Source organism: Aythya marila, assembly GCF_965140915.1.
Source record: "Aythya marila genome assembly, chromosome: 1".
Taxonomy (NCBI): domain Eukaryota; kingdom Metazoa; phylum Chordata; class Aves; order Anseriformes; family Anatidae; genus Aythya; species Aythya marila.
The window spans coordinates 147,490,204-147,515,414 of record NC_139042.1 but is presented as its reverse complement, the minus strand read 5'-3'; the positions used below and the strand labels follow the sequence as shown (position 1 = coordinate 147,515,414).

General features: G+C 36.7%; 1 protein-coding gene across 1 annotated transcript in view; it reads right to left on the bottom strand.

The window, feature by feature from the left end:
* The window catches only part of TRIM24 (tripartite motif containing 24), a 57,621-nt gene that overhangs the window by 10,799 nt on the left and 21,611 nt on the right, over nucleotides 1-25,211 (bottom strand). Inside the window, exons 2-13 of the mRNA XM_082775038.1 lie at nucleotides 24,481-24,599; nucleotides 19,194-19,341; nucleotides 16,944-17,076; nucleotides 15,539-15,655; nucleotides 13,742-13,856; nucleotides 13,015-13,161; nucleotides 10,166-10,283; nucleotides 5,476-5,741; nucleotides 4,723-4,887; nucleotides 3,178-3,357; nucleotides 1,196-1,331; nucleotides 225-297 (exon numbers count right to left, since the gene is read on the bottom strand). Coding sequence (XP_082631164.1) covers nucleotides 225-297; nucleotides 1,196-1,331; nucleotides 3,178-3,357; nucleotides 4,723-4,887; nucleotides 5,476-5,741; nucleotides 10,166-10,283; nucleotides 13,015-13,161; nucleotides 13,742-13,856; nucleotides 15,539-15,655; nucleotides 16,944-17,076; nucleotides 19,194-19,341; nucleotides 24,481-24,599 — 1,717 coding nt within the window. The remainder of the gene's footprint in view (nucleotides 1-224; nucleotides 298-1,195; nucleotides 1,332-3,177; nucleotides 3,358-4,722; nucleotides 4,888-5,475; nucleotides 5,742-10,165; nucleotides 10,284-13,014; nucleotides 13,162-13,741; nucleotides 13,857-15,538; nucleotides 15,656-16,943; nucleotides 17,077-19,193; nucleotides 19,342-24,480; nucleotides 24,600-25,211) is intronic.

Sequence of the window (25,211 nt, the reverse complement as noted above, 5' to 3'; positions counted from 1 at the left end):
GCCATCACTTACAGAGTTAATATGTTTTTAGATGTATTTTAGTAAATTACAAATGTATTAATATTTTTAGACAGCAAAGGTTGTTTTAATAACTATCAGATCTGGTCTTTTTAGCAGAGAAGGCTAGGCAGATTAACTTCTATATTCATTATTGACAGAAGAGACTGAAGCATGTTCTACAGAGGTGGAAGTCGCACTTTTCTTCTCTCCTACTACTTCCTTACCTCTCTCTGCTCCCAACGCTGGAGGCACTGGGTGAACGAATTGGAGGGTGTATGTTTGTCACGCTCACGCCTCCTAGGACAGAAGAATCAGATTAGAACATAATATGTACCTATGCCAAGCCTGATACGTGACTTGGAGAAGTATGCAGGTTTTTGGTCAAATTTCTCCTGCCTTGTTATTTAACACATATCTCAGTACATAATCATGAGAGGGTAAGAGGAAAATAATAGAGTAAAGAAGAGGACTTAAAAGGGGCCTACTGCATGTAAACAGGCTGATAATTCAGTACTTTTGCCTAGCTGATTCCTATACCTGATCACTGCAATTTCTTTAATCTTAACTTACTAAAATCTATTTTTAACTACTAGTTATGTGATCTGCTAAAACATGTTAAGCCATATTTGCATGCAAGTAGGATGAAGTCTGAGGACAGGGTGGAAGAGAAGAGCAAGGCAGATATGAGAGAGACACCCCCACTCCACCAAGGGTCTGGGGACCAGATAGCCCCAGATAGCCAAAGAATTGTGAAAAACATTTTCCCTCAGCATTGATCCTGACAAACATTAGCAGGCTGTTTGTGCTATCTCTGTTCATGTGGGTGTCTGAATGCATTGTCCTGTCTGAGCTGATCTGTCTGAGCACATGAATGCCATGTGAGGGCATGAACATTGAGTGAGAATGTATTGGGAACTCAGGCTCTCACACCCAGGAGTGACAGTTTCCTATGGATACACCTGCATTTGCAATTTGCTAAGATCTACTATGTTTTTAAGATCTGGCCACTTAATTTTGTTCACAATACTAAAACATTGTCTCAGCTTTACCTCCTGTTAGGCTTTCTACAACTTTGCCTTCACTTTAGTATTTCTTGCTGTTGATAGAAATAATTAATTCTGCTAGTGTTAGCATTGCCACTTTAGATTGTTCCATTACGCCACTGAAGTAGGAAATTGCACCACAATCCAATTACCTGAGAGGCCTGGTGATGGTACTGATGAATTTGGTGACTGCACAGTTCTGTTTGAAGGGGGTTTTGCCTGGCTCTGCTCTGCTGTGCCATCCTTCCTTGCAACGGTATCCAGTGTGATGTTTCCTGAGCAATCAATCTAAAAGGCAGAAAAGAGAGGGGAAGCAGTTAGTTTTGGGAGAGGGGGAACATGGAACCAAAAAAAAAAAAAAAATCACGCCTCTGGCATAGTGCTTTTTTCGCTGTGAAGACCAAAATGCACTTCACCTAGCTTTAGTCACCAAAAAAGTGTGGTGGTTACTTTAAAACTGATCATCTTGCTTTCACTGAAAAGAGAAATGGCCAAATCCGGACGGTGATCCATAACATTATTTTAAGCTGAGATGATTCTGGAAGTGCAATTCTTTCCGCCATCAGCTACAGAGAAAGCTTACATCAGACAGGTAGGTAGCTTTCATATACTGAATTAAGAGGATATGAATGTTTTTTTAATCTCCACACCCTCTTTCAACATGCTTACATTCTATACTCTAAAATACTCTAAAAGCAATACGCATTAATCTATGAAACAAAACTACCCATTAATCCATTGAGATTCTTGCAGTCCTGTCCAACATTAAAGGATGCTCTAAGGATACATTTGCCCTGCATACTTTCTGGGCTGGTGCCAACCATATTCACGAAAAACAGCAAGTTAACACTTGTTCTTTCTAGCCACGGCCCAGGCCAGGTAACTGAACCTGGTCCAAGGTTATTACTCTAGCTTTCTATACAGACTACACATTCTGGTTTGATAAAGAAAAACGACATTTTGAAACATTAGGTTTTTTTTGTGTGTGTGTTTCTTTTTTAATACATAAGATCATGCTTGATCGGAAATTAGATCACCTTGGTTTCAGTTTTCTCAGTTACCCAGACACATCACAAATCCACGGGTAACAACTGCATTGACCACTGAAATAAATTTGTTTATAAGGTAGACTTCTCAGAAGTGGATGCAGAAGCTTCTGCTAGGTCAACACACGTACAGTGATTTGTGCAATGTATCTTCAGTAGCATAAACATAACCATATACAAGTTGAAGAGTTCACAATGATACTGTGAACAAAAATGTAGAAATGCCTTACAGATTCCATACTTTCATTACTGTGTTCTGTAGTTCATCTTTTTACTCTGACACATACTGTGATATCACTTCACTCTATTTTTAAAAAATAGAGAATTTTTATCTAAGATTTTATTGGGAAGAACAGGGGAGAAATATAGTAACAGCAAGTTATGACTAGAAAAACATGACATTTCAGATATCTAAAACTTTAGACCACAGAAATAGGCTCAGAAGTTATTTGAAAGAAAAATCAACTGAATAGAGATTGATAGCTCTAATGCAGACCTCTAACAAATATGGACCAATCAGAAGAAAAATGGTGGAAGTTTAGAAGTTTTAGGAAAGATCATCTCATGATGCTTCCCCTACCACCTGCTCACATGCATGTTAGAGGATATATGAAGAAAAGTACCAACAAAAGGTAGAGAAAACAAATATTTGATTATGCCAACACTCAATACCTAATACAGCACTTCCAATTAGTTAGAAATATATTACAAATTCATAAGTTTACCAGAAATACCGTCAGCAGCCAGTAACTGGTAAATGAAACCTAAGTCAACACATTTTTGTTAGTATAAATAAAAGAGGGGAAGGGTGGGGGGAGGTGCAATAGGCAGCAACCAAATAAACAAATCCAATCACAATTACAACCCGGAATGCTATTTTTCGTAGTAGTCCTACTGGCTGTTTCCCCAGAACAGTCCTGAATACTGTCAGCAGTATATAGGCAATCCTGAATTGTTGCTTCCTGGAACTGTCTCATTATGACAAGCAGAAGAAGAATTTTAAAACTAAAAGGATTTCTACTTTTTACAAACATTCAAACTGACTTCAAAATAGCACCCATAAAACATTGCTCATACGGTACACTTACATCAGGAAGAGATGGCAGATTGTAGGAGCTACCCACTGGAGAACTCAAGTCTATCACAGGAGCACCATATGTCTTCCCATCACATCCCGCAGCACTAGTGACTGTGGGACTGGATGGAGTAGATGTTATGTTGCTTGCAGCTGAAGTGGCAGTTGAAGTTTGTCCATTACCAACCTGCCACTAAAAAGAAAAGAGATGATCCACAGATATCCAAAATTCACTTTCCCTTACCCCCAGTACATACAGTACACATCCTGGTTCTAACTCACCAGCTAAACAAGCAGTTTAGCTCAGTAAACTGAATTCAAATTTAACATCCTGATTTACTCTGAAGTTATCTAATTTCAGCGACCAATCTTACAAGATAAGGAAAGATGACAAGTAGTTGAAAACTATGAATAGAAGAAATAATGTGAATTCTTAACACTGAGATACAGCTTTGAATTTAAGTATCTATTAATATTTCATGCTGCATTGACAGTATTGTGGGAGGAATGTAACAATTTCAGTGAAATAAAAGCATTACAGTTAATAGGCTGAATGCACAACTGCTCCAGTACTTTTATTAAGTAAATAGCTATATTGTCACTTGGACACCATTAAGTATTTGATGCTGTGCTTCCCTTAACAACTTAGAATGATTAAGAAATTGAAATGCTATATGTATCTCCATCTATCTATACATTTAGCAACATGATACAAAGTGTACGGACTAAATTTCCTTCTCATGTAGACATACACAGTTTTCAATTTCATGGCAACTGCAGACAAATTTGCAGGCTCAACTCCTTTCTAGTCAGTCATTCTATTCACTGGTTTCTAGTTCAAGAAAGACATTACTAGATAATGAAAACACTTGAAAGAAAGGCCTGCAGACAGGCCAATCTTCTTTTCAGATGCTCACAACAGAACTGATTTAGTTTGTTTCTATAGGTTCTCTTAGATATTATGCAGCTTTCTTCAATTCAGTTCAAATTAGTTCTCTCACATCATAAGCACTGCAATTATGAATGGTATTACTCTACTTCTCAGGTCACAAACCAGATTCTTCCCTGCTCGTCTCTGGCAACATGATCCTCTCTTTCCTTCAAAATACCTAACAACACATGTTAATAGTTTTTTGTTTGATTGTTTTGTTTTGTTTTTTGCAGCTATGGCTTTTTAGTCAAGCTTTTACCTGGTTTCTAGTAAAGCTGTTACCATTGCGCTAAATATTGGGATTTACCATTCTGTTTATTCATCGATTGTCATATATAGGTCATGTCCTCGTTAAGTTTTGCATAAATGGCCAGAGATCACAGTAATAGCAGACAGAATGAAACACCTATGCATCACACATAATGGCTCACTTCCGTAGCAGTTTAGAGCTGTCAGAATGAAAGAAACTTGACAGTTCTCATTAAGAAAACCGTGGGTATCTTGTCACAGAGAAGAAAGCAGCCTCTGTTCCAACTGAAAAGCACTCTTGAAACATAATACAAAAGTAAGATGATATAAAGCACATTTCATGTTTTATTTTTACACAGCATGTGAAAGAAACTCTACCTGTTTTATAGCTTGCTGTGCCAAGAATGCCATCTGCAATGGGTTGAGCTTTATTGCTTGCCTTGGTAGGTTCTGACTTGGGGGAAATCTCATCTGTTGTGCAGGAGGAGCTGAACCATTGGACTTAGGGCTATGATTCTGAAAATGAATCAAGCGCGGAGGTGCCTGCATGACGAAAAATTCTGTAAGTTAGGTGATATCAATTCAGTGTTCCAGAAATTGTTAATGCCCTTCACTTTTGAAGCATCTACATTAAATGCAAACAGAGTATCACCCCATTTATCTGAATGATCACACAACACGTTGAAAATTAAAAACAAAACCTAGTATACAGTTTTGAATCATTCTGACATAATAAATGCAGATATGTCACAAGAGCCAGTAAGAACATTCCAATTTTGAAAGTCATATGGAAGAACCACAGTTCCATGCAAACTGTGTGTGTGAATGACACATTCACTTCATAATAATTTGACAAAACAGAATGTATAGCTCAGCACTATATATGGTTGGAAGCCATATGATACTATTTTCTCAACAGTAATAGACTGAGCATTACCACACATTCTACCAAACAAGTTTAAAATCGTCATTCAGCGCTCAGTAAAGAACATGTTCCCTAGCCAATTCATATAACCATCAGCTAAAGATGAAGCTATCTGCAATTCTGTATCTAGACCTAATTTATTTCTTTATATCCTTCTTCAGCAACGTGGAAAATAATAATCTTCTCTAGAAATAGTCATATCTTACCTGATGAGAAGCAGGAGGCTGTTGCATAGCTCCAGGCATTCTTGGATTTGGTAAACCTACTGGACCTGCTCTGCGCTGAGCTTGTTGCCTCTGAGCCATAACCTGTTGCTGCATGTGCTGGAGTCGGAGCTGAGCCAAGTTTATTTGCGTTGGGAACTTAGACAGCTGGTTTGAAGGTAAGTTGCCTGCTGGCTGCAGATTTGTTTCCATCACAGGGCTCTTGGGCATATGTGGTGGTGTTTCTTTATCTTCTATTACCAGAGAACCTGGTTTAAAAAATAAAATAAAAAAGAATACTAAAATATTGCAGTTAGAATACTATTTTTCACAAATATTTCTTTTTATACCATAAGGTCATCACTCATTATTGTAACACAAAGGATGGGTAAACATTAAATAAGGACTCCATTTGTGTTGCTTCCAGGCAAAAACATGGCTGCATTTTATAGTGCAGAAAAAGGAGATACTAGCAAACTGCCTTGCACTGCAGCCTCCTCTGTGATGTAGATTCCCCTAGCAAAGTGTTCTGGCATCTCCAGAAGAACAAGGGAACAGTTTCCCTGGGAGAGGAGAGAACATCCTGATCTGATCATCTCATCAAAAATTTAACTGTGTTACCATACTTAAAGGTTTGTGATTTATTTTGTTTTGCCTCGGAGTCAGCATCATGGAACATTCAAATGGTATTCAGTTCCTGATACTCAGTCCCAATTCCAGAATGTGATGGGCAACTCCAGGAAGTGTTTCCTCGCTCTATTGATTTATAGGAAAACTTGACTAGACAGGTAACTTTTAGACACTAATGCGAAGTGAGAGATTTTATCTGAAGAAACATATAGCGCAATTATAAGAAACCCTCATGTAAAACTCTGGCTACCATACCCAAGAAAAATGAATTCCAACTAGAACAGATGTTGATTTAGACTCAAGGGACTAGTATGCTGTTTTTAAAAGAAATGAAAAAGAAAGATAATTTGTTTAAAACAGAGCGAGGTATGGAAAGTTATCATCCAAGACCTAAAGTTAAAAAATTCCAATGATCTGTGAAGGGCTGCACACAACAGCTTTTCAATACAAGAGGGGGATAAACAAGTTCCCTTATCTCTCAGAGATTCAGTACTGCTTCCTAGGAGAGTTCACCTCCTGAGGTGGGCACACCACAGGACAGTCTGACAATCCCTGTCCTGGCAGAATTTGACATCCCACTACCACGTCTGTTCCCATATCTGTAAGTCTCTGTGGATCCTGTGCAGTCTGACCTGACTCATTTTTGAGTAAATTATCCAAAGGAGGAGGAAATGCAATGTGCATTTTATATTCCTCTTTTTCAACCCAAGAGCTGAGAAGCTATGCAAGAAGCATCCTTTTAGTTCCTTAGCTAGACACAAAAAGGAAAGGGCTGTGCATAGACACAGAGGGAGTCTAGGCCAGCCAACATATTGTAGCACAGAGCAGGACAGAATACTAGAAGCTGTACTATTTTCATATTGACACCTAGTAATTTGGGTGTTGCATACATTTTAATTCTGCTGCTACCATGTCAGTTATTAACAAATATATTAGATATGTTAAACAAAATGAAAAACCCTACCAACCTATTATTGCCTAATAGCCCTTACTAAGCCTATAACAAGTCTAGGCAATTTCCCATAAAACAAGCAGAGAAAAATTCTGATGAATAAAACTGTTCCCCATATATTTTCTTGCATGAAGGAAAACAGATAAATTTTACTGTCTTTCTCTAGAAAACGGATTACCTTGACAAAGAATGGTATCAACTGTACTACAGCCAACCATCACCAAACCCATACCACATTGCTATTCCATTCTCTCCAAGTCTAATTCTAGAAAGGCTTCTGAAGAAGTAATTAACATCTGTTGTGTAAAGCTACTTAACCCAAAGTTACCGTAGGAGAATTATTCCCTTCCATTATTCTAGAAAACTAGGGGTCATGTACAATTTATGGAATTTAAACACTGTATTTTCTTAAATACACTTTGAAATCCATAAGCAAGCTATCCCAATAGTATACAGATGCTATCACCCTGCCAGTAACATGCAGCCTGACTAAAACACAAGTCTTTCCCAGAGCAATTCGTTTCTTTGACTCTATCCCAGGCAAAACCAGGACAGTAGTTTTCTTCATAGAAGCCTGCATTTTGGATTTTTGATGAAAACAGTGGTGGTAACACCTGTTTCAGTTGTTGCAGAGCAGTGCTTACACAGAGCCAAGGACTTGTCAGATTCTCGTGCTGCCCCACCAGCGAGGAGTCTGAGGGTACACCAGGAGCTGGGAGGGGACACAGCCAGAGCAAGTAACCCAGACCAGGCAGAGGGATGTCCCACATGTGGTGTCATGCTCAGCAACAAAAGCTGGGGTAAAGAGCTGAAGGAAGAGGTGGGGACATTCAGGGTGATGGCGTTTGGCTTCTCAAGAAACTGTTCCGCGTGCTGAGGCCTGCTTTCCTGAACACCTGCCTGCCGATGGGAGGCAGCGACTGAACTCCTTGGTTTGCTTTGCTTGTGCACGCAGCTTTTGTTTTACCTAGTAAACTGTCCTTATCTTAGCCCATGAGTTCTTGCACTTTTACCTTCCCAGTTCTCTCCCCCATCCCATTAGATGGAGTGAGCAGCTAGGTGTTGCTTAGCTGCCTACCAGAGTTAAACCACAGCACTTACTTAGACTGTTACATTTTTTTTTCCTTCAGTGGTTCTTAAATATAGGTTATTCATTGAAATTGAACCTGTCTTATCATAAACTTAACAGCCTGAATGCCGCAATTTCCAAAACCAGATAGATATAACATGACCTGGTTTTATCTATCACTTAAGTAGATAAACTGTTATAAAAACTCCTATGCTGTAAATACGAGAGCCATTTATAACATAACACTTTCCAGAAATTAAGGGAACAGACTTTAGCTGATCAAAAAGACTCATTTGATGAGAAAAGCACAGAAAAAGCAAAACCAAAAAAAAAAAAAAAACCCACAGCAAAAAAATGCACAGAAGAAAGTCCCCCCTCAACAAACATCTTTTCAATTCAGCAGCAGCTCACATAGTCATCACCATATGGCTTGACACTTCATTTCCAGAAGCAGATTCACTTTTGATTTTTTTTTTTCCAAGTAAACTTATTTACAAAGAACTTTTAAAGTTTCCTTGCTACCATCCAGCATCCTGGTATGTGGAGAAACAAAACATGTTTGCCTTAAAGTGCTGCCATAACACTGTTTCTCTGCCTTTGTAGAGAAGCATACATTTAAATTCTGTGATTCTGTGATTTGCACCTCTCTGTACATCTGTAAAACTGACTAATTTATTGTTGCAGGAAGCACGGCCGAAAGCATGACAGACACCAGTAGAGTCAGATCATGCTCCATTTTATTGCCCGAATAGCCTAACTTTTATAGTGAACTTAACAGGGGCGGACAGTGTTTCACACAAGATTATTGGTCAAAAGCACTCAGACAAAAAGCTACAAGAAAACAACCCCACCTGCAAGAAAACAACCCCCTTGTGATTAGCAGTCACATAGACCTTGTCCTTGAAGCCAGCTACTGGTAACAATATTTTTCTGAATTCCTCAATTGGGCGATGTGGGAACACTGTCATGGGAACTTCTCATAGTTGCCCTGGCAGCTTGGTTTGCTCAGCTACAGCAAGCCATGGGATTTTTGCTGTTTCAAAAAATCCCTCAACAATTTATGACAAAAGGCAGAAAAGGTCCCACAGGTATCTGCCAAAGCATTCTATATACAACAGAAAAATAAAAACTGCCCATCAAGCTAGAAGTAGAGAGAGAAAGGAAATACAACAGCCGTCACAAAATCCTAAAAAGACCTGAGTTTTAATTCCTGCTCTGAAGCTGATGACTTCCTAGCATGCTTATCTCCATTAAACTCAGAGGCTTTCAGGCAGTCACACAAATGGACTACCTGCAAAGCTTCCAGGTTCTGGGGTTCAAGAGTGTCATAAAACCTGGTAGCTTAGAGCTGTAAAACAAAAATACAAACACTAGTTTGGAGACTAGAGCAAAACTTCCCAGAAGGTAACAGAGTACCGATGATGAACTGTTACATGGCAATTCTGTTAAAAACATGCTTTACCCTGAAGTCCACTCCCAACTTCAGGAAAGATGATCTTAAAAACAAGACAACTGCCCAAAAGCAATATTCTCTTTCCTGTTCTTCTATTTTTCTTTGGTATTCTTCCCTTCTCTTCATCTTACTTCGCCAAGGCTTATTGTTCAGCATGACAAGGAAGCAAATAGGGGTTCTTAAACATGTTACAATGCTGCTGTGGGTTTCAGCTTGAGAAGATAGGATTGAAGTAGAAGAAAGGGCTGGAAGATGCAGAATGAGATCAACTTTAGGTTATAAAGTAGGGGTATGTATTGTGTTCCTTGTTTCAGAACCTAGAAGTCACATGTACTGCCCAGGAAACCAAAAACTGCTACTTTCACACCATCACACAGCATTCAAACAAGGGAAGTTCATTAATACTTCATCATAAGTATTCATCAATAGTACTTTTTCAACACAACACACTTCAAATGCCTTCTACAGGTAAGCAGGTTAATCTAAAAAATTTTAAAAATAAATAGTGCAGAGGCTATTCATCTTAACAAAAAAAGCTGCTTTCAAAACAGGAGCGAGGTGCCAAAGTGCTAATAAAACTTTACCATACCTAGATTAAAAATATTTTGAGCCCAGAAGCTAGGATCACAGTGAAACTGGATGGTATTGTTAGTCACTGGTGAAGCGTCACACCTCGCTCGGAGAAGATAGCGTAGTCGATACGTAATCTAGAATAAGAATAAAACAAGAGTTTTTCTTCTGGGGGTTGAAGCCATGAATATGAACTATTCAAAAGAACAAACAAAAAGCCTTGAACAAGCCCCTCGAGATCTGGAGTGTAAGAGATAAAAAAAGCTTGTCCAAACAACAAATAAAAGGGATATTTTCAACATCTCTCTTCTTTCTAAAGTAGCTCTAAAAAGCAATCAACTACAAAATAAAGAAAATTCTTCTCCCTTGCAGAGATACATATCCTTCCACAAACTGAGTCACCACATTCAATCTACTTACAAAGAAGGGATTCACATAATCATTACTAAACCTAAGTTAACCCACTCATTTTTCAAAGAACAGTATCCCATCCTTTTAGCAACAAGTATCATCACAAGAAGTTTTCCTCTGTAGTATATTTAACATCTCTTCAGAGAGCCAAAAAATAGAATTTTGTAAAATTTGTCCAGTAGAGCATTATCATACTTTATTTCACAAATTTGTTTGAAAATTCTCAGATATTTTCACATTCTTAGAATTCCTTGGTTCCAAAGGTAGTTCCGAAGGCCTGGACTATGATTAGGTTACACAAGCAGAAGGCTCTATCAAATCCTGTGTCTTTATCTAGATACTAAAAAAAAAACATTTTCTTGCAATTATTTCACTAGAATTAGCTAACAGTAGCTAACACAGACACTGATTTACAGTAACAGCAGATACAGGAAAAACCTTATAAAGTTCTACGATTATATCCTTAAAATTTCATTTTCCTCTCAGATTTTTCTCAAATAATTCCCTAGAAAAGTTGAAGAGACTTATTTGGTCATATCTGCCTAAAATAATACCAATTATCTTTTATGTAGGAATTTTATAAGACTTCACACTTTACTCCTACTTTTCTCTTTCCTTTAAACAGGTCAGTTTTTGGCCACATACAAAAACATTTAGCAAGACTTACGTGTTTTGAAGGTTTGTTTTAAATGACCATGGAAAATCTAAAGTGCCCTACTATTCTGAATATAGATTTCCTAGTATTTCTAGGAAATTTCTGACTGCCAGAGTCAATTATACTATACTGTAGAATTCCTACTCTTTTCTGCTGTCACCAATACAAGTTGCAAATTACTTTTGTCACAGCTTGTTCCATATATTCCTCCTGTTGCGTGCACATATATATTGTATATAAACTAATGATTAGACTTATACCTCTTGTGAGTAATGGTAGTAGCTAGAAAACGTTTTGTTCATGCTGGTGGACTAGACTAAGAAATTGATTCCTTCTATACTGCTTAGTATGCTGTTTCCTTGGAGTACAGGCATTACCTCCATATTGGAATGCTGAATATACATGTAAGTCTGCTAAGTATTCCTCCCTCCTAGTTTCAAGGGGTTGGATATCCTTGAGCAGCAGCTTCATATGCTTCTCTATGCGTCACTGTTCAGGAACAGGTCTTCCAGATGTACATGGACAAGCTAGCTACTCAATTCCAAAATAACACTATCTTCAGCAAAAAATCTGGAGCCTGAGTTTTATGTGTTCTTTTATGAATTCTCTCAAACTTTTTCTGAGGCTTTACAGGTTAAGATAGTCTTTTTTTTAGGATGTATAATGTTTATAAGATTAACATGCCTGCAACATACTATTTTTTCTTACTCATATAGCACAAGTCATTGTAGCAACACTAGGCAATTATCAACAACATGACTCAGTTTGATGCCCTTTTTACCCGATTAATTTCAAAATACTTGCTATGGCAGTATAAGGCAGGCCTAGTGAATTTAACCATTTGAAGTTGAAAAAACAAATATAGAACTATCTCCTATAGAGACTACAGGACTACTTCCCAGCAGTGTATTAATAGGTCTAAAATAAAATACACCAAAAAGCCTGCAGATTCTCAACTAAGCAATGAGAAAATAAGGAAAGAAAAAGAGAACTTGTGTTCCAATTATAGGAACTGGAAAAAGAGGATCTAGCATCTCTCTTCAACATTACCACAGATTTTCTTCATCTGGCAAGTACAATCTACTAGCCTCTGGATAAATGTCAGTATTTTTAATTTCATTTTTCTTGTTGTTGGTTTTTTTTTTTTTGATTTTTTTTTTTGGGTGTTGGTGGTTCTGTTCCTCATGAGTAGTCAGCCTAGTGAGACCATGTGCACTCAGATCCTAAGCATCGTTATAGCGTTGAAATATTCGTTTCATAACTGTTTGCATGAACAAGCAAAAGCCTCAGCTTCATTTTTATCAGCTTAGCAGATTATTTTTTGAATACTTAGTGGAAGATGAGCCTAACAGAACAAGGCAATATGTTTTTTTTAAAAAAAAAACATTAAATGCTGGATATATGAGACTCCAGAATATATAAATACCTTCTTTCTCTGAACTTAGAAGCTGTAACAAGCACTGAAAAGAACCTCAAATAATAACATAGGACATTCAACAATTTTGCTGTGTTTCACAGCTACAAGGTTTTTATTTCAGAGTAAATAAGTTATTGCTACTTTTGTGGATCTACACTGATTGTGTAGTAGTACAGCAGGATAGAACCATGAAGCTAAATTATTAGAAACATTCTACATCTACATTTGTGAGAAAAAAAATTTGAAAGTTTCATACAAACATTCTACATGTAAGTAATATGAAGTCATTAAAAAGTCTAATTCCTTGGTGTTACAGACAATTGTGTGCATGTACCTGCCCTAACTATAACATCTAAGTAATCAAAGATTGTATTTCTAACCTTACCAAGCGTTTGCTGTACAGTAGTGCTGTGCTGCTCCCACTGGAAACTGCCCATTTGGAAAAATTCATGACATGTTCCAGCTGTTTAGAGAGACCTGCCACTTCCTGTTGTTGCTGCAGAAGTTTCATCCGATGCTCTTTTGCCAGAGTCTGCAAACAGAAAAGCATTTCCAGTCCAATGGTTCAATTTACAGTTAAAATGCATTAGCTTTCATGTTTGTTATTCCTAATGATCAAGTAGTTTCACCTAGCTCTTCTAAAAAGCACCCCCTGCCCCTTGACTGCAGCTATCAAACAAGTGAATCAGTGCACATTTAAGATATCAAGGTTCTGTGTGCATATTTGCATTTCTCTTGACATGTTTTCGTATATATATATGTGCCTCTTTATACACACGTTTTTTTAAGCACACTTGGAGGTAATAATTTTCTAGGTATCAATTTTAGACGATCTCTCTCAATATGCTGTCTGACCGAAAGACCTTTCATGCATGACACACAGGATTATGATCTGCAAAAGACTGGAGGAAGAAACAGGGTTTGAAGACAGACCCAACTCACAAAAAAAGGAACATGGATAAGTAAACAAATATGGCTTGTGTGAGACATCTCTCTGCTTTGGAAGAGTAACAGGACAGGTACAGGTGTCTAGTACTAGAAATCAACTTTAATCTTACTCTAAAAAAATAAAAACTGACATTTTTTGTTTCTCATGACAGAAATAAAATTACCTCCAACTGATGCAGCAGAGCTTTTCCCTTTTTGTTTATTTCTACCATCAGTGTAAATATGGCAACTTTAATATCCTGTTCCACCTGCTTTTGATTCTGATTCACCTCAAGAATTCTGCAAGTAAACAGTATAGAAAATTATGTTCTTTAGCTCATAAGCCCACCCTCCAAACACAGTATTAAAAATCTCTCCACTGTTTCTGAGACTACAATATTTCTTAATCATATGCATCAATAAACACATATACCATCAGATATTTTTAGTCAGGAAAATTACTGGAAGAAATAGAAAGAGCAAGTACCAGTGACCTATGACAAAATTAATTCACTAGTGGTAAATTCTAATGACTTTTGTCTGTAGAATTACTGACATATGTCACTGAAAAAAAATTAAAAGCTCATTGTAATTGAAATCCTTGATTGCCCTGGATCATTCTAGAAATGCGGGAGACACTCAAAATTGTTGAAGTACAGTTTCCACCTAAGGTAGAATGATACTCTATAAACAAAACAACAATAAACTCATATTTTAAATTTAGTTATTTCAGCAATAATGTTCAAACTGGTAACAGGGAAGCAAAATCTTACATTGTGAAAACCGCTACTGCTAAAAGACAGTGGGCAATAACCACTTAAGACACATCAAAAGAAGAGAAAAATGCCTGCTCTTTTTCTTCAAAGTAAGGCAAAGAAGGGAAACTTCAAGTTGCACTGAGCATCCTATACTGCCTTGAATCTTCCTGGGTACTGCCTTTGAACTCTGCTAAAGGAACAGTTTAAAAAGTCCAATGATACATGCATTTTACATATTTACTCTTCTCCTAGGTTTGTAGTATAGAGTGAATAAAGCCTCAAGCATGAAAGTATTACATAAGTCTTCAAATATGCGTTACAAGTATTATGAAAACATGAATCATAACCTTTCACTTTCTAAGAGGGATCTACGCTGAAAAAATGTGTGCGCTGATGGTGAGGAAGAACATAAGACTGCCTTCTTGTCCTGGTTTCAGCTGGGATAGAGTTAATTTTCATTCTAGTAGCTGGCGTGGTGTTACGTTTTGGATTTAGTATGAGAATAATGCTGACAACATGCTGGTGTTTCAGTGCTTACACAGAGCCAAGGACTTGTCAGCTTCTCATGCTGCCCTGCCTGCGAGGAGGCTGGGGGTGCACAAGAAGCTGGGAGGGGACAGAGCCAGAACAGCTGGCCCAGACTGGCCAAAGGGATGTCCCCTGCCACGTGGCATCATGCTGAAGGATTAATATGGGGAAGCTGACCAGGGTTGCAGGGGACCACTGCTCAGTGCTGTGCACTGGTCAGCAGATGATGAGTAATTGTGTGTTGCTCGCTTTGTACATGCTATTATCACCAACATCACCATTATTTCTCTTCTTTTTCTGTTCTATTAAACCGTCTTTATCTCAACCCAAGAACTTTCATTTTTTTCCTTCTGAATCTCTCCCCAACCCACCGGGGGGGTGAGTGAACAGCTGCATGGTGCTTAACTGCCTATCAGGTTAAACCACAACACTCCAACACTCTTCATTGTATAACTTATTTTGTTGCACACAAACTATTGCTGCCATTAAGTCCACAGGCTGAGCAGAAGACTTACCTAACACAACCAAGCACATTAAGTAGGCAACAGTCTCTATGGCAAACTGAAGATTTTAGAAGTTCTAGAAAATTTCAGAATTTCTCTTTCTGAAAGCCTAAGTCTATTAATCTAAACATTTCAATAGAGTGTATAGTAAAGTTGCCTTCTGTCAGTTTTAACCTCAAAATCCAATACATACCTGTTTTGAATCTGCTTCCCTGTATATTTTATATATTTAGTCTTCTCCATCAATTTAGTGATGAGTGTCTCAATGATCACTTTCTGGTTCTGAAAAGCTTCTTCTATAAACTGGTACCTGCAGTAAACAAGTAGTGAGTATTTATGCATGCAAAAGGTGTCATATGCTAAGAAGCAGAGTAGCAAAGACTTTGTTACATGAAGAAAAATGTCGTCAAGTCCAACATCTGTCATCCTGAAACTCCATGCCAGCAACAGCAAGCCTATTTTATTTATAGTGTATTTCCTTTAACTTTAATTTTACATTTTGAGAATTACGATTTTCATAAATATGAAGGCATACTGTATGACCTTGTCCCAATTTTACAGAAAGAAAAATTAATGATGTGCTGTAGACATTATTCTAAATGAAAGAGCATGTAAGCTATTATTTCATACAAGATAAGAATGTAGAAACAGAGCAAAGAAGAGAGTGCTGAGTCAGTAGAAGTCAGCAACACTAAATCAAGGAACTGAAATCATCAACAATTTGTGGAAAAAAAAGAGGTGGCATATTCTGAAAGGGATATAAATCCTAAGAGAAGAACAATTTAAAAAGGACAAATGCAACTCAGCAAGATCAACATTTAAAGCTGTTCCAAGAAGCAACAGTGGCCAACATGCTTCTACGTACTGATGTCCACCTGGCTAGGCAAGCAAGTTCATTGGGTGGTTGCATCAGGAACGGTGAGCATATTAATGTTTAACTTATGAGTACATCTGTCCCACGCTATTACTGTATGCATTAGCCAGAAAATAATTGTCCTGTAGGTAGAAGATATATAATCCTGCTTTTCTTCTTCAATAGTCATTAGGAAACAACGAAAGAACAGCAACCCAAAGACTTAAGTGTTATAAACAGTGTTCTCAAAGTACAAGATAGCCAAACTTCAAGTTTACTTTTCCCTTTAAAGGGCTCTTCACTGAAGAAATGCCCATTTGCTCTCTTCTGAACTTGTTGGGTAATGTTCTGTTATACAACCATCTTGTTGAAGGACAAATAGAGAAATTACACATAAGCATACAGTTATATAAAAGAGCCCTCGTGCTTTCTAAAGGCTCTCTGAAGAGCTGCATAGCAACAAATTCTATCCAAATAAATCAACAGTAAAGAAATGTCTTGTTCTTAAATCACCAGACTAAAAACTGGAAGAATTAAGTTTAGCTATAAACTATTACACTCTTGTCAGGCACATTCTTTTCAAGACAATCTGTTTATTTCCCTTCTGACCAGATAATTTTGCTCTTTTTTCACACAATTGTATTGTATATGGCTAGAGCCTTAACTACAAGTTAACTTGTAGTTATCAACTTCAAGTTATCTTCATACGTGCAATCTGCATAAAGCATATACTTTGTTTTGATACCTGTGCTCTTTGTGTTCTAATAACTGACAGTCTCGGCAGGTCAACTTGTCACAGGTTTCACAATATAATTTCAACTGCTCCTTTTTGTGGTAAGGGCAAAACACAGGTCGTTGACTGGTCACACCAACCGCCTCTGTTGAATAAAGGAAGATATCAGTTGAGTCTCTTGAAATTATTAAATATTTCCGTTCTCAAGTTTTTTCTCATTATAACCCTCAGATATATGTTAAAAGCATGTATCAGGCTACCTAATCAATACAACAGCTGTAAGCTCAAACTATAATGTCTTATTCTTGATCATGCATGGAGCTAACACCCTTTATCATGGAGAATGTTTAGACCCTGTTTTACCACTACTTACTATACCCTCACAAAAAATTATTTACAACAGGAATAGCCAGTGCCATTGCAATTGCAAGAGACATCCCTCAACTAACAAGATCCCTTCACAGGATCACAGAATGGCTGAGGTTGGAAGGGACCTCTGAAGATCATCTAGTCCAATCACCCTGCCGAGCAGGATCACCTACAGCACGTTGTGTTCCCTTGAAAAGGAACGAGGAGATGGCTGACCTAATTTGTTGCTGTCTTCTTTCTCAGCAAAATGGGTGAAAGGGAGTTTGAGGATATCAAAGATACAGGTATTGAAAAGAACAAAAAAAAAAAAATACAATACATAGTAACCAGAAGTTACTAATGTCCCTTCAGGAGACAATTCTAAATGGTTCAGTGATCTCAGTTCTCAAAGCAAATACAAAGAACATAGAAAACATCACCGTATGGTAGAAAAAAATTGTTCTTTATGCAGTGTAACCAAAAAAGCCTGATCTGTTATGAGTTGGGTCAGACACTGAGTTCATAAGGATTATATGGCTTGTAGTGAAAACTGGGATCACACTGCAGCCCTTTGCTGCAGATCAAGAAGTTCTCTGTTCTGTACCCATTCATTTACTTTCATTAATAAAACCCATGGAGTTATTTTCAGATTTATACTCTGTCAAAACTCTTTGAAACTGACCAGCAGACTCAGAGGAGGACTGAATACACAGAAAGCACTCCTGTCAGCGTTTCCTCAGCAAATTACATTCAAAATAAGTTATACACTACTTTTGCCCTCTCTGTGTACATTTGACACTCACTTTTGATTAACCATATCTGAAAATGGGATAAAGAATATAACACCCATCTCCAAAGTATCATACTGTACTGGAAACGACCCTTGGAGAAATAGATAACAGAAATGATAACCCACATTATATATAAAATTCACAGGACTAGATGCTGTGGAATTAAAAATAAATATATGTATTTATTTATAATATTTAATTTATAAGATACATATTTACAAGATAAATCATACTCATCCAGTGGTCTTATTAGAGCTGCTAAGTCATTTGGCAGCATCCTGTTACAGTTATAAAAGTTCTACGCTGTCACTTAGAGACAAAACAAAATGGGCATAAACTGAAACAAAAGAGGTTCTCAGTATAAGTACAGACTTTTTCAACATGAGAAGAATCAGGCATTCACCATAAGAACACTGAAGATTTCTCAAAGGCTGTACACTGCATCCATCCATGTTGATTTTCAAGGCCCAAATGGATAAACACTGAGCAACCTGAACTGATCTCACAGCTGACTGCTTTAGGCAAGAGGTTGGACTACATGACTTCCTCCCAAGGACCCCTCCAATCTGAATTACTGTAGATTCTACTTGGAAAACCTCAATTCATAACATATTTCTACTTTAATTTGTAAAGCGAAACATTTTAAATTTAGAATATACTTAGCTAAAATGTAAATTCTGGCACACTTTATTGCTAACAAAATGCCTTTATTATCTGTGCCAAACAAATATAATTTATTAATGCTCCTTTTGCTGTGGTATACTAGTTACATGAACTTATTGTTAGACTTCTAGAAAATCTAGAGGAGACAACCATATAAAGAAGTATTTTCTGCAGTTGATCTGTAAAGTCTAGACAATTTCCAACCATTCATTAAACATCAAACATTCACTTAGAGACTAGTCAAAGAAACACCAGAACTAATTCAAACAGTTGCAGCCTTCAGGATAGAATTGAAGTAAGTGACTGGGAGGCTATCAAAATGCATCTGTCCTTTTATATTTACGTGGATTAAGGAATAGAAGTTTTGAAATTTATAATTTTAAAAAGAAAAGTGTTGATTTAATTCAGTTTTCTAATGCAGACACACATCTTTTGGGAAATTATAAATCAAGTGTGCTACCTGGAGACACTTCCTCTTTCTGTCTTACAGTATGATCCTTTGTGAATTTAACCCTCTGGTGAGCTCTGATGCAGGTCTTGCACAACCATTCCACACATTCCACGCAAAAACCATTAGCTTCTGCATTATCTTCACAGCTTGTGCAGACCTGACATGAAGAAAAGAGGTAGCTATTAAAATATACATGGAATACACATACAAGCTATTGTTCATATATCTTCAGTGCACTTTTATAGTTCTAAAACAGTGAAATGAGAACAGAAAACCGCCTGAGGTACAGGAACACTATAAATAACTAAATAACTGTAATTGAATGTGACTTCTCAAATAAAATGGTCATTTTGTTAGTGTTGCTCTAAAACATTTACTTGCCATGATAAAAATCCAACCATTACTTTCTACCTGACACTGCACACTTTGTGTGACATGTGATGTTTACTAAATAGAAAATATTTCACAAGAGCATATTGTAAAGACAGTACACAGTCAGCACTGCTCTGAATTTAGAAGACTCTCAGTTCACATGGAAGCTTTAATTTTAGTTTCTGTTCATCTACTTAGTGTTTTTGGAAATACATACAGTATTAAACAGAAGGATTCTCCTCAAGAATCTCTGCATCACCACTTAAAGACAGCATTCCAGTTAAGCTTATCAGTAAAGCTACCCTTGAATAGATTTTCAAACAATGCATAATAGTTTTCGACTGTGGCCTCTGGACTAAACCCAATAGATCTAGGAAAAGGTAATGAAGGAAAAAACACCTGATAGCAGACTAAAACATCTCTGTGCACAATCAATATATCCGTAAGAAAGATATCCTACAGATCCACCATTTGAAAAACAGCTTAAAAATTATGAACAATGGCCAACACTTCACATGTTCATAATATTATTTAAATTTTAAGTTCTCCTTTACAATATGCATGTAGTCATATCTTTAAGGGAACTTTTCGGTGGTAACAATAATGAACATGCTTATGCAGATACATGTAGACAACTACCATCCATTTCTATCAATGTTTAGCACTGCTGCAAACAACAGCTTCAAGGTCTCTGAAGATCACTGCATCCTGCAGATCCCACCAACAGAATTATGCTAGAGGAGCAATAGGGACAATATTTATATATTAGTTTAGTTTTCAGGTGGATTAAAAAAAAAAAACATTCCACCTTCTGCACCCCCACAAGATAAATATAGCTTAAAGCAGAAGCAACTATTTATATCCTATGCAGATAGCTAACATATACTTAGAACTGTGTCCCAGTTTGCAACTTCAAGAAAACAAGGAATATTAGCACAAAAGAGGTGAACTGACTTGCCTTAGGCCATATAGCAAGTTACTGACAGGACTGGAATTTGAACATATGAGTTCCAGATCCCCAGCGCTGTGCTTATTCTTCTGGATCATGTTGCCTCTCAAAGCAAATATCTTCTGAGAAATGAAGTTACAACGCAAGGGTTGTAGACCCCTCTTGTTGTCACTTGGAGTTTGAGGCAGTTCATTTTCATTAAAGGTGACCTGCAAAGGAAAAAAAATTGGGCTTGTGCCCCTTTTTCTGTTTCTTTACAAAAAAGAGGCCTGAAAAATGTATTTTAAAACCTTTTTTTTTTTTTTTTTAGAAAAAGCTTTTCCCATTATCTCTTAGACCTATCCAAACCAGGGGTGTAGGGAAAAATATCAAATACAGGACATATATTAAAAAAAAAAAGTTACAAAAAATGGAAGTAAAACAGTTAAAGGAAGTGAATGAAAGAGTAAGTAAAATTTTCAACTTCCTGGTTAAGTTGTAATTTCAGTAACATTTTGGAAAAAGAGTATTCATGCAGCAGTGCTGAATCCTTAAGAAAAAAACATTTAGAATAAGCGCGTATCACTTAGACATTAATTCAATATTATATTTTCTCTGACAGCAAATCCCATGAATGAAATTCTCTCCCTTCTTTTTCACTTGTCTCCTCCTTAAGTGTGCTAATGCAACCTTTTGCAAGACTGTGGTGTAAAACCTGATTCATTACATCACTGTAGCCCAACGATCAGTTACATCAGCACTACTTACTCGGTAGAGAACCACTGCAAGACAAGAAGTTTTTAAAAACTTGTTGCCAGAGAAGTGTTATCATGCTATGCCCCTCGATTTCTCAGAGGTGTTTTTGCAAATTTACAGAGTAAGAGACTGGACTTTTTTTTTTCACTAGAAAAAAACTGTGAAAACAAAATAAGCAAATAAACAATAAAAAAATCTTTCAGGCATTTCTAACGTCAAAGAAGCAAAACAAAAACAAAATGGTGGAAAACCAAATAGTATTAAAAAAAAAAAAATAAAAATGTACTACATCCTTTCCAGGTCACCTTTAACTAACTTAGGCAGATAAATTTGGTATGTCATGCCATTTATGTGATCTCAAAGGATTTCAGGAATTAATCATTCTTTCCAGATTCCAAGATCTTTGTGCTGTTTTTTCTATATGAGTAAAGTGTTTTCCAACTGGTTTGACCTGCTATAGTGAGAAACAGATGAAGACTGATTCAATAACCAATAATCATGTACTGTGAAATGAACTGAAACTCCTCCTTTTGTGGTCCAAAAATATATATATTACAACTTTATACTTGTCAAATCCACCAAGTGGAATGGAATTGAGACAGATTTCTAAAGTTCTTCACAGACATCATAACTCAAGCTGTCAAAATAGTTACACATTCTAAGTAGAAAACTAGATTTGCTTTTACCCACTTCTTATTTAAAATAACCCTTTTCAGATAAAGGTTAGACTTTTCCTAGAACTCCTAGTTATTAGAAAAAAAAATATTTGTTATAGTCTTACAAAACCTAAATCTTTTTTTTTTTTTTTTTTTTTTTTTTTTGACTCACACAAGCACTCCTTTAGTGATTTCAAAGAAAACTCTCCCTAGTTAACCTGTAAGTCTTCATGCTGGTTAGACAGATTTATTTTTAATTGAGTTTTCCTTCTAATTATGTCTAATTCAGTTACTAATTTTAGTATTTATAACCCTGGGAAACATTCATTCAGCCTTCATTCAATTATAATGAAAGCTAAAATTACTCAGCATGTTGTAGGTAGGTCACTATTTTTTTCTGTTATAAAGCTTGTTATTTACTTAAAGACAGATTGGCATGTTGAGGTAACAGAGCTGTCATCCTAGCCACTACTCATCTAACTAGCCATAATTTGAATATCAAAGAAATTAAGTAACCAAAGGTTTCTGAATTTCAAAAGAATAGAGGAAAGCAGACCATAGAAACATTCAGTGAACTAATATTCCAAGTATTAATTACTACAGTATAAATTAGAGGCAATAGTAACCTCTATTAGATCCAAAAAAACATTGGTGCCAAAAGCTCTTTCTTGGTACACACAAAATCAGCACAGACAGCACCGTCTTTTGGGGACTTTCTCAGCCATATGTAACCCTAAATACAAACCATACATATCCTGACATCTCAAATGCATGAACCCTGAGCAACATATACTACATTCCCTAAAATCCCATCAACAGCTTTTTTTAAGTGCATCACAGCCATGTTGTGACTCTTCCTCAATCAATTATCCACTTAGACCAGTGGCTTTCAAAGATGTTTTCACCACAGCTACAGCTTTATGATATATAGCATAGTAGTTCTTCTTTGGAAGAATATGTGGTGGCTATCTGGCACCATACAAGTTCCTGAATTATCCTGACAGCACCAAGCTTGCTGGATACTCCATCGAAAAACGCTTTTGATACCCCATGGCCCACAAAAGTATACCCATTTTTCATGATTACAATCAACTTCAAAAATACAAAGGACCCTTCTTGAACTTTCTGTTCCTTATTCAAGACACAAAGGTCTCAATTAATGTGGGGAAGGTGAGAACAACACTATTCATTATTTTACCACTAAAACCAGGTAGAACAATTCTACATCTATCACTACTCCCCAAAGAAGTATCTTTCACTACTCCCCAGAGAAGTATCTTACATAGCCTGTTATATAACCAAGCTAGAGGTTATGGCACAAGCCCCAGATTCAAAAAAAAAAAAAAAAAATCAGGACTACCTCTGCATAACAAAGTTATTTGTTATCTTGCTTTTCTTCCTAACTGAAGTCACTGGAAAGTTAACATGATCAAATTTTCAGTGCAACAGGGGCTATTAATTTTCTTCAGTCTTACTGGTAGAGTATCAGAAGACCTTAAAACTCACAACCATCTCTGAAAATACTGCTCTTTCCACACTGCAACCAAAATGAAAAAAAAAAAAAAACAAAAAAAACCTTCAAACTATCCTACATTAAGAGAACATAGACATACTGCTCATACTTCCAGAGACTCCCAATTAAATTTCAGTTTCAGTTAAGTTTCCCAGAAATAGAGTTGAAACTGAACAGAGTTGAAAAATGCCTTATAATTGGAAGATGGTTAAATGTTTTTTTGGAGACATAAGTCCTCTTACTTGGAGATGATCAAATGTACGCCTTTAATGACCAGTGAGTGACATAGTACCACAAACCTGACTGGGTATTTTCATTCGTTCTTAAGACCCATTCATACAGGTAAGCACAAATTTCAGCTAAGCTTTGAAACAAGTAGACTACACAATCTCTAAGAAGCCATCCCCCAAAAAACTACATCAAGAGCCAATGATACATTTCCCTTAATAATGAAATACATTTTCGAAATACAAGTTTTTAAAGGCCACAATGCAAGTGTTAGGGGATTAGCTTAAAATGCACACCACATTAATGTGGTAACCTTTTGTATTGTTATTACAAAGAATGCAGCAATGTAAAAAGAACCTGAATCATCTGCAAGAAGTTCCTGGAGTTTAATAAAAAGTTTATGAGCAAAGAGATCTTATTAGCTAAAAATGAGGCATACTACTTATCGCTGCGTTGTGCTGAGATAAGAAAAATAAAGTTGATTTTACTAGCGGATTCTAGTTCACATGGGGATCTCTTGACATAGTGCCTTTCAGGTCTCTGCAAAGAGTGATGGAAGTGTCCTGTTCAAAATCTATTTCTTACACATCGCTTCCATTATCACAATGCAATTTCATACTAATAGTTAAAAATAGTTTAGAATTAGAATAGTTTAGAATTAGAACCTTCTTCTTAACACATACTTTATTTTAATCGATTTTCTAGGGTAGCTACTCCATGTGATGACTAAGTACTTCAAGTCTTTTTCTGCATATGAACAGCAAAAAGCCCATGCAGCAAGAAGCCAAGGACATGCATACACATCCAAAAAGTGTTAACTTGATTACATGCTAATGCACTTACCTGATTTGATTTTTCTACTGTGCTACTGGGAACCTCAGTGGTATCCTTCACAAAAAAGTTATCTATGATGTGTCTCTCTGCACATTCCTGACCACAAATTGGACAGCGGATAACACCAACTGGGGGGGAAAAAATATCTGATTATGTTTGCACAACATAAGATTTATCAAACAACTTCAAAGACAGCTTGTAAGGATAAGTACTTTGAAAGTCAGTATTAACGCTTTTCTATCAATAACATCTGAGTAAAAAGAAGCTAATTCTCATTCATCACTGACGGAACATTTTACCTGTTATTCCCTAATGATATAGTCTTTTAACCAAGGTCAAGCATCTGTGTTTCATTCCTACATACAGTTTGCTTTAATCTTTTAGAAAATTAATTCATTTTCTTCTAAAGGGAATGTATTCCCATTGACAGTTTGTTGTTATAGAACGGATTAAAGTAAACATTCGTTAATGTGAAGTATTCATTAGTGACAGCGAGCAGTTTTACACACACCAGCAGTGTGACATGACTGACTTCCAGCTATGTAATGAGAAAAACTGAAATGCAATAAATTTGAAGTTAAGGGAAATAATATAGAGAAGAAACAGACCTGTATTAACATAATGACTACCTTCATAAAAAGCAAGGAAAAGAGAGAGACATAGGAATAAGTGAGCAAGGTCCTCTCCCTCGTCTCTTCTCCAAGTCAAATTGAAGAACCACTCTAAGAGCTGACACACCA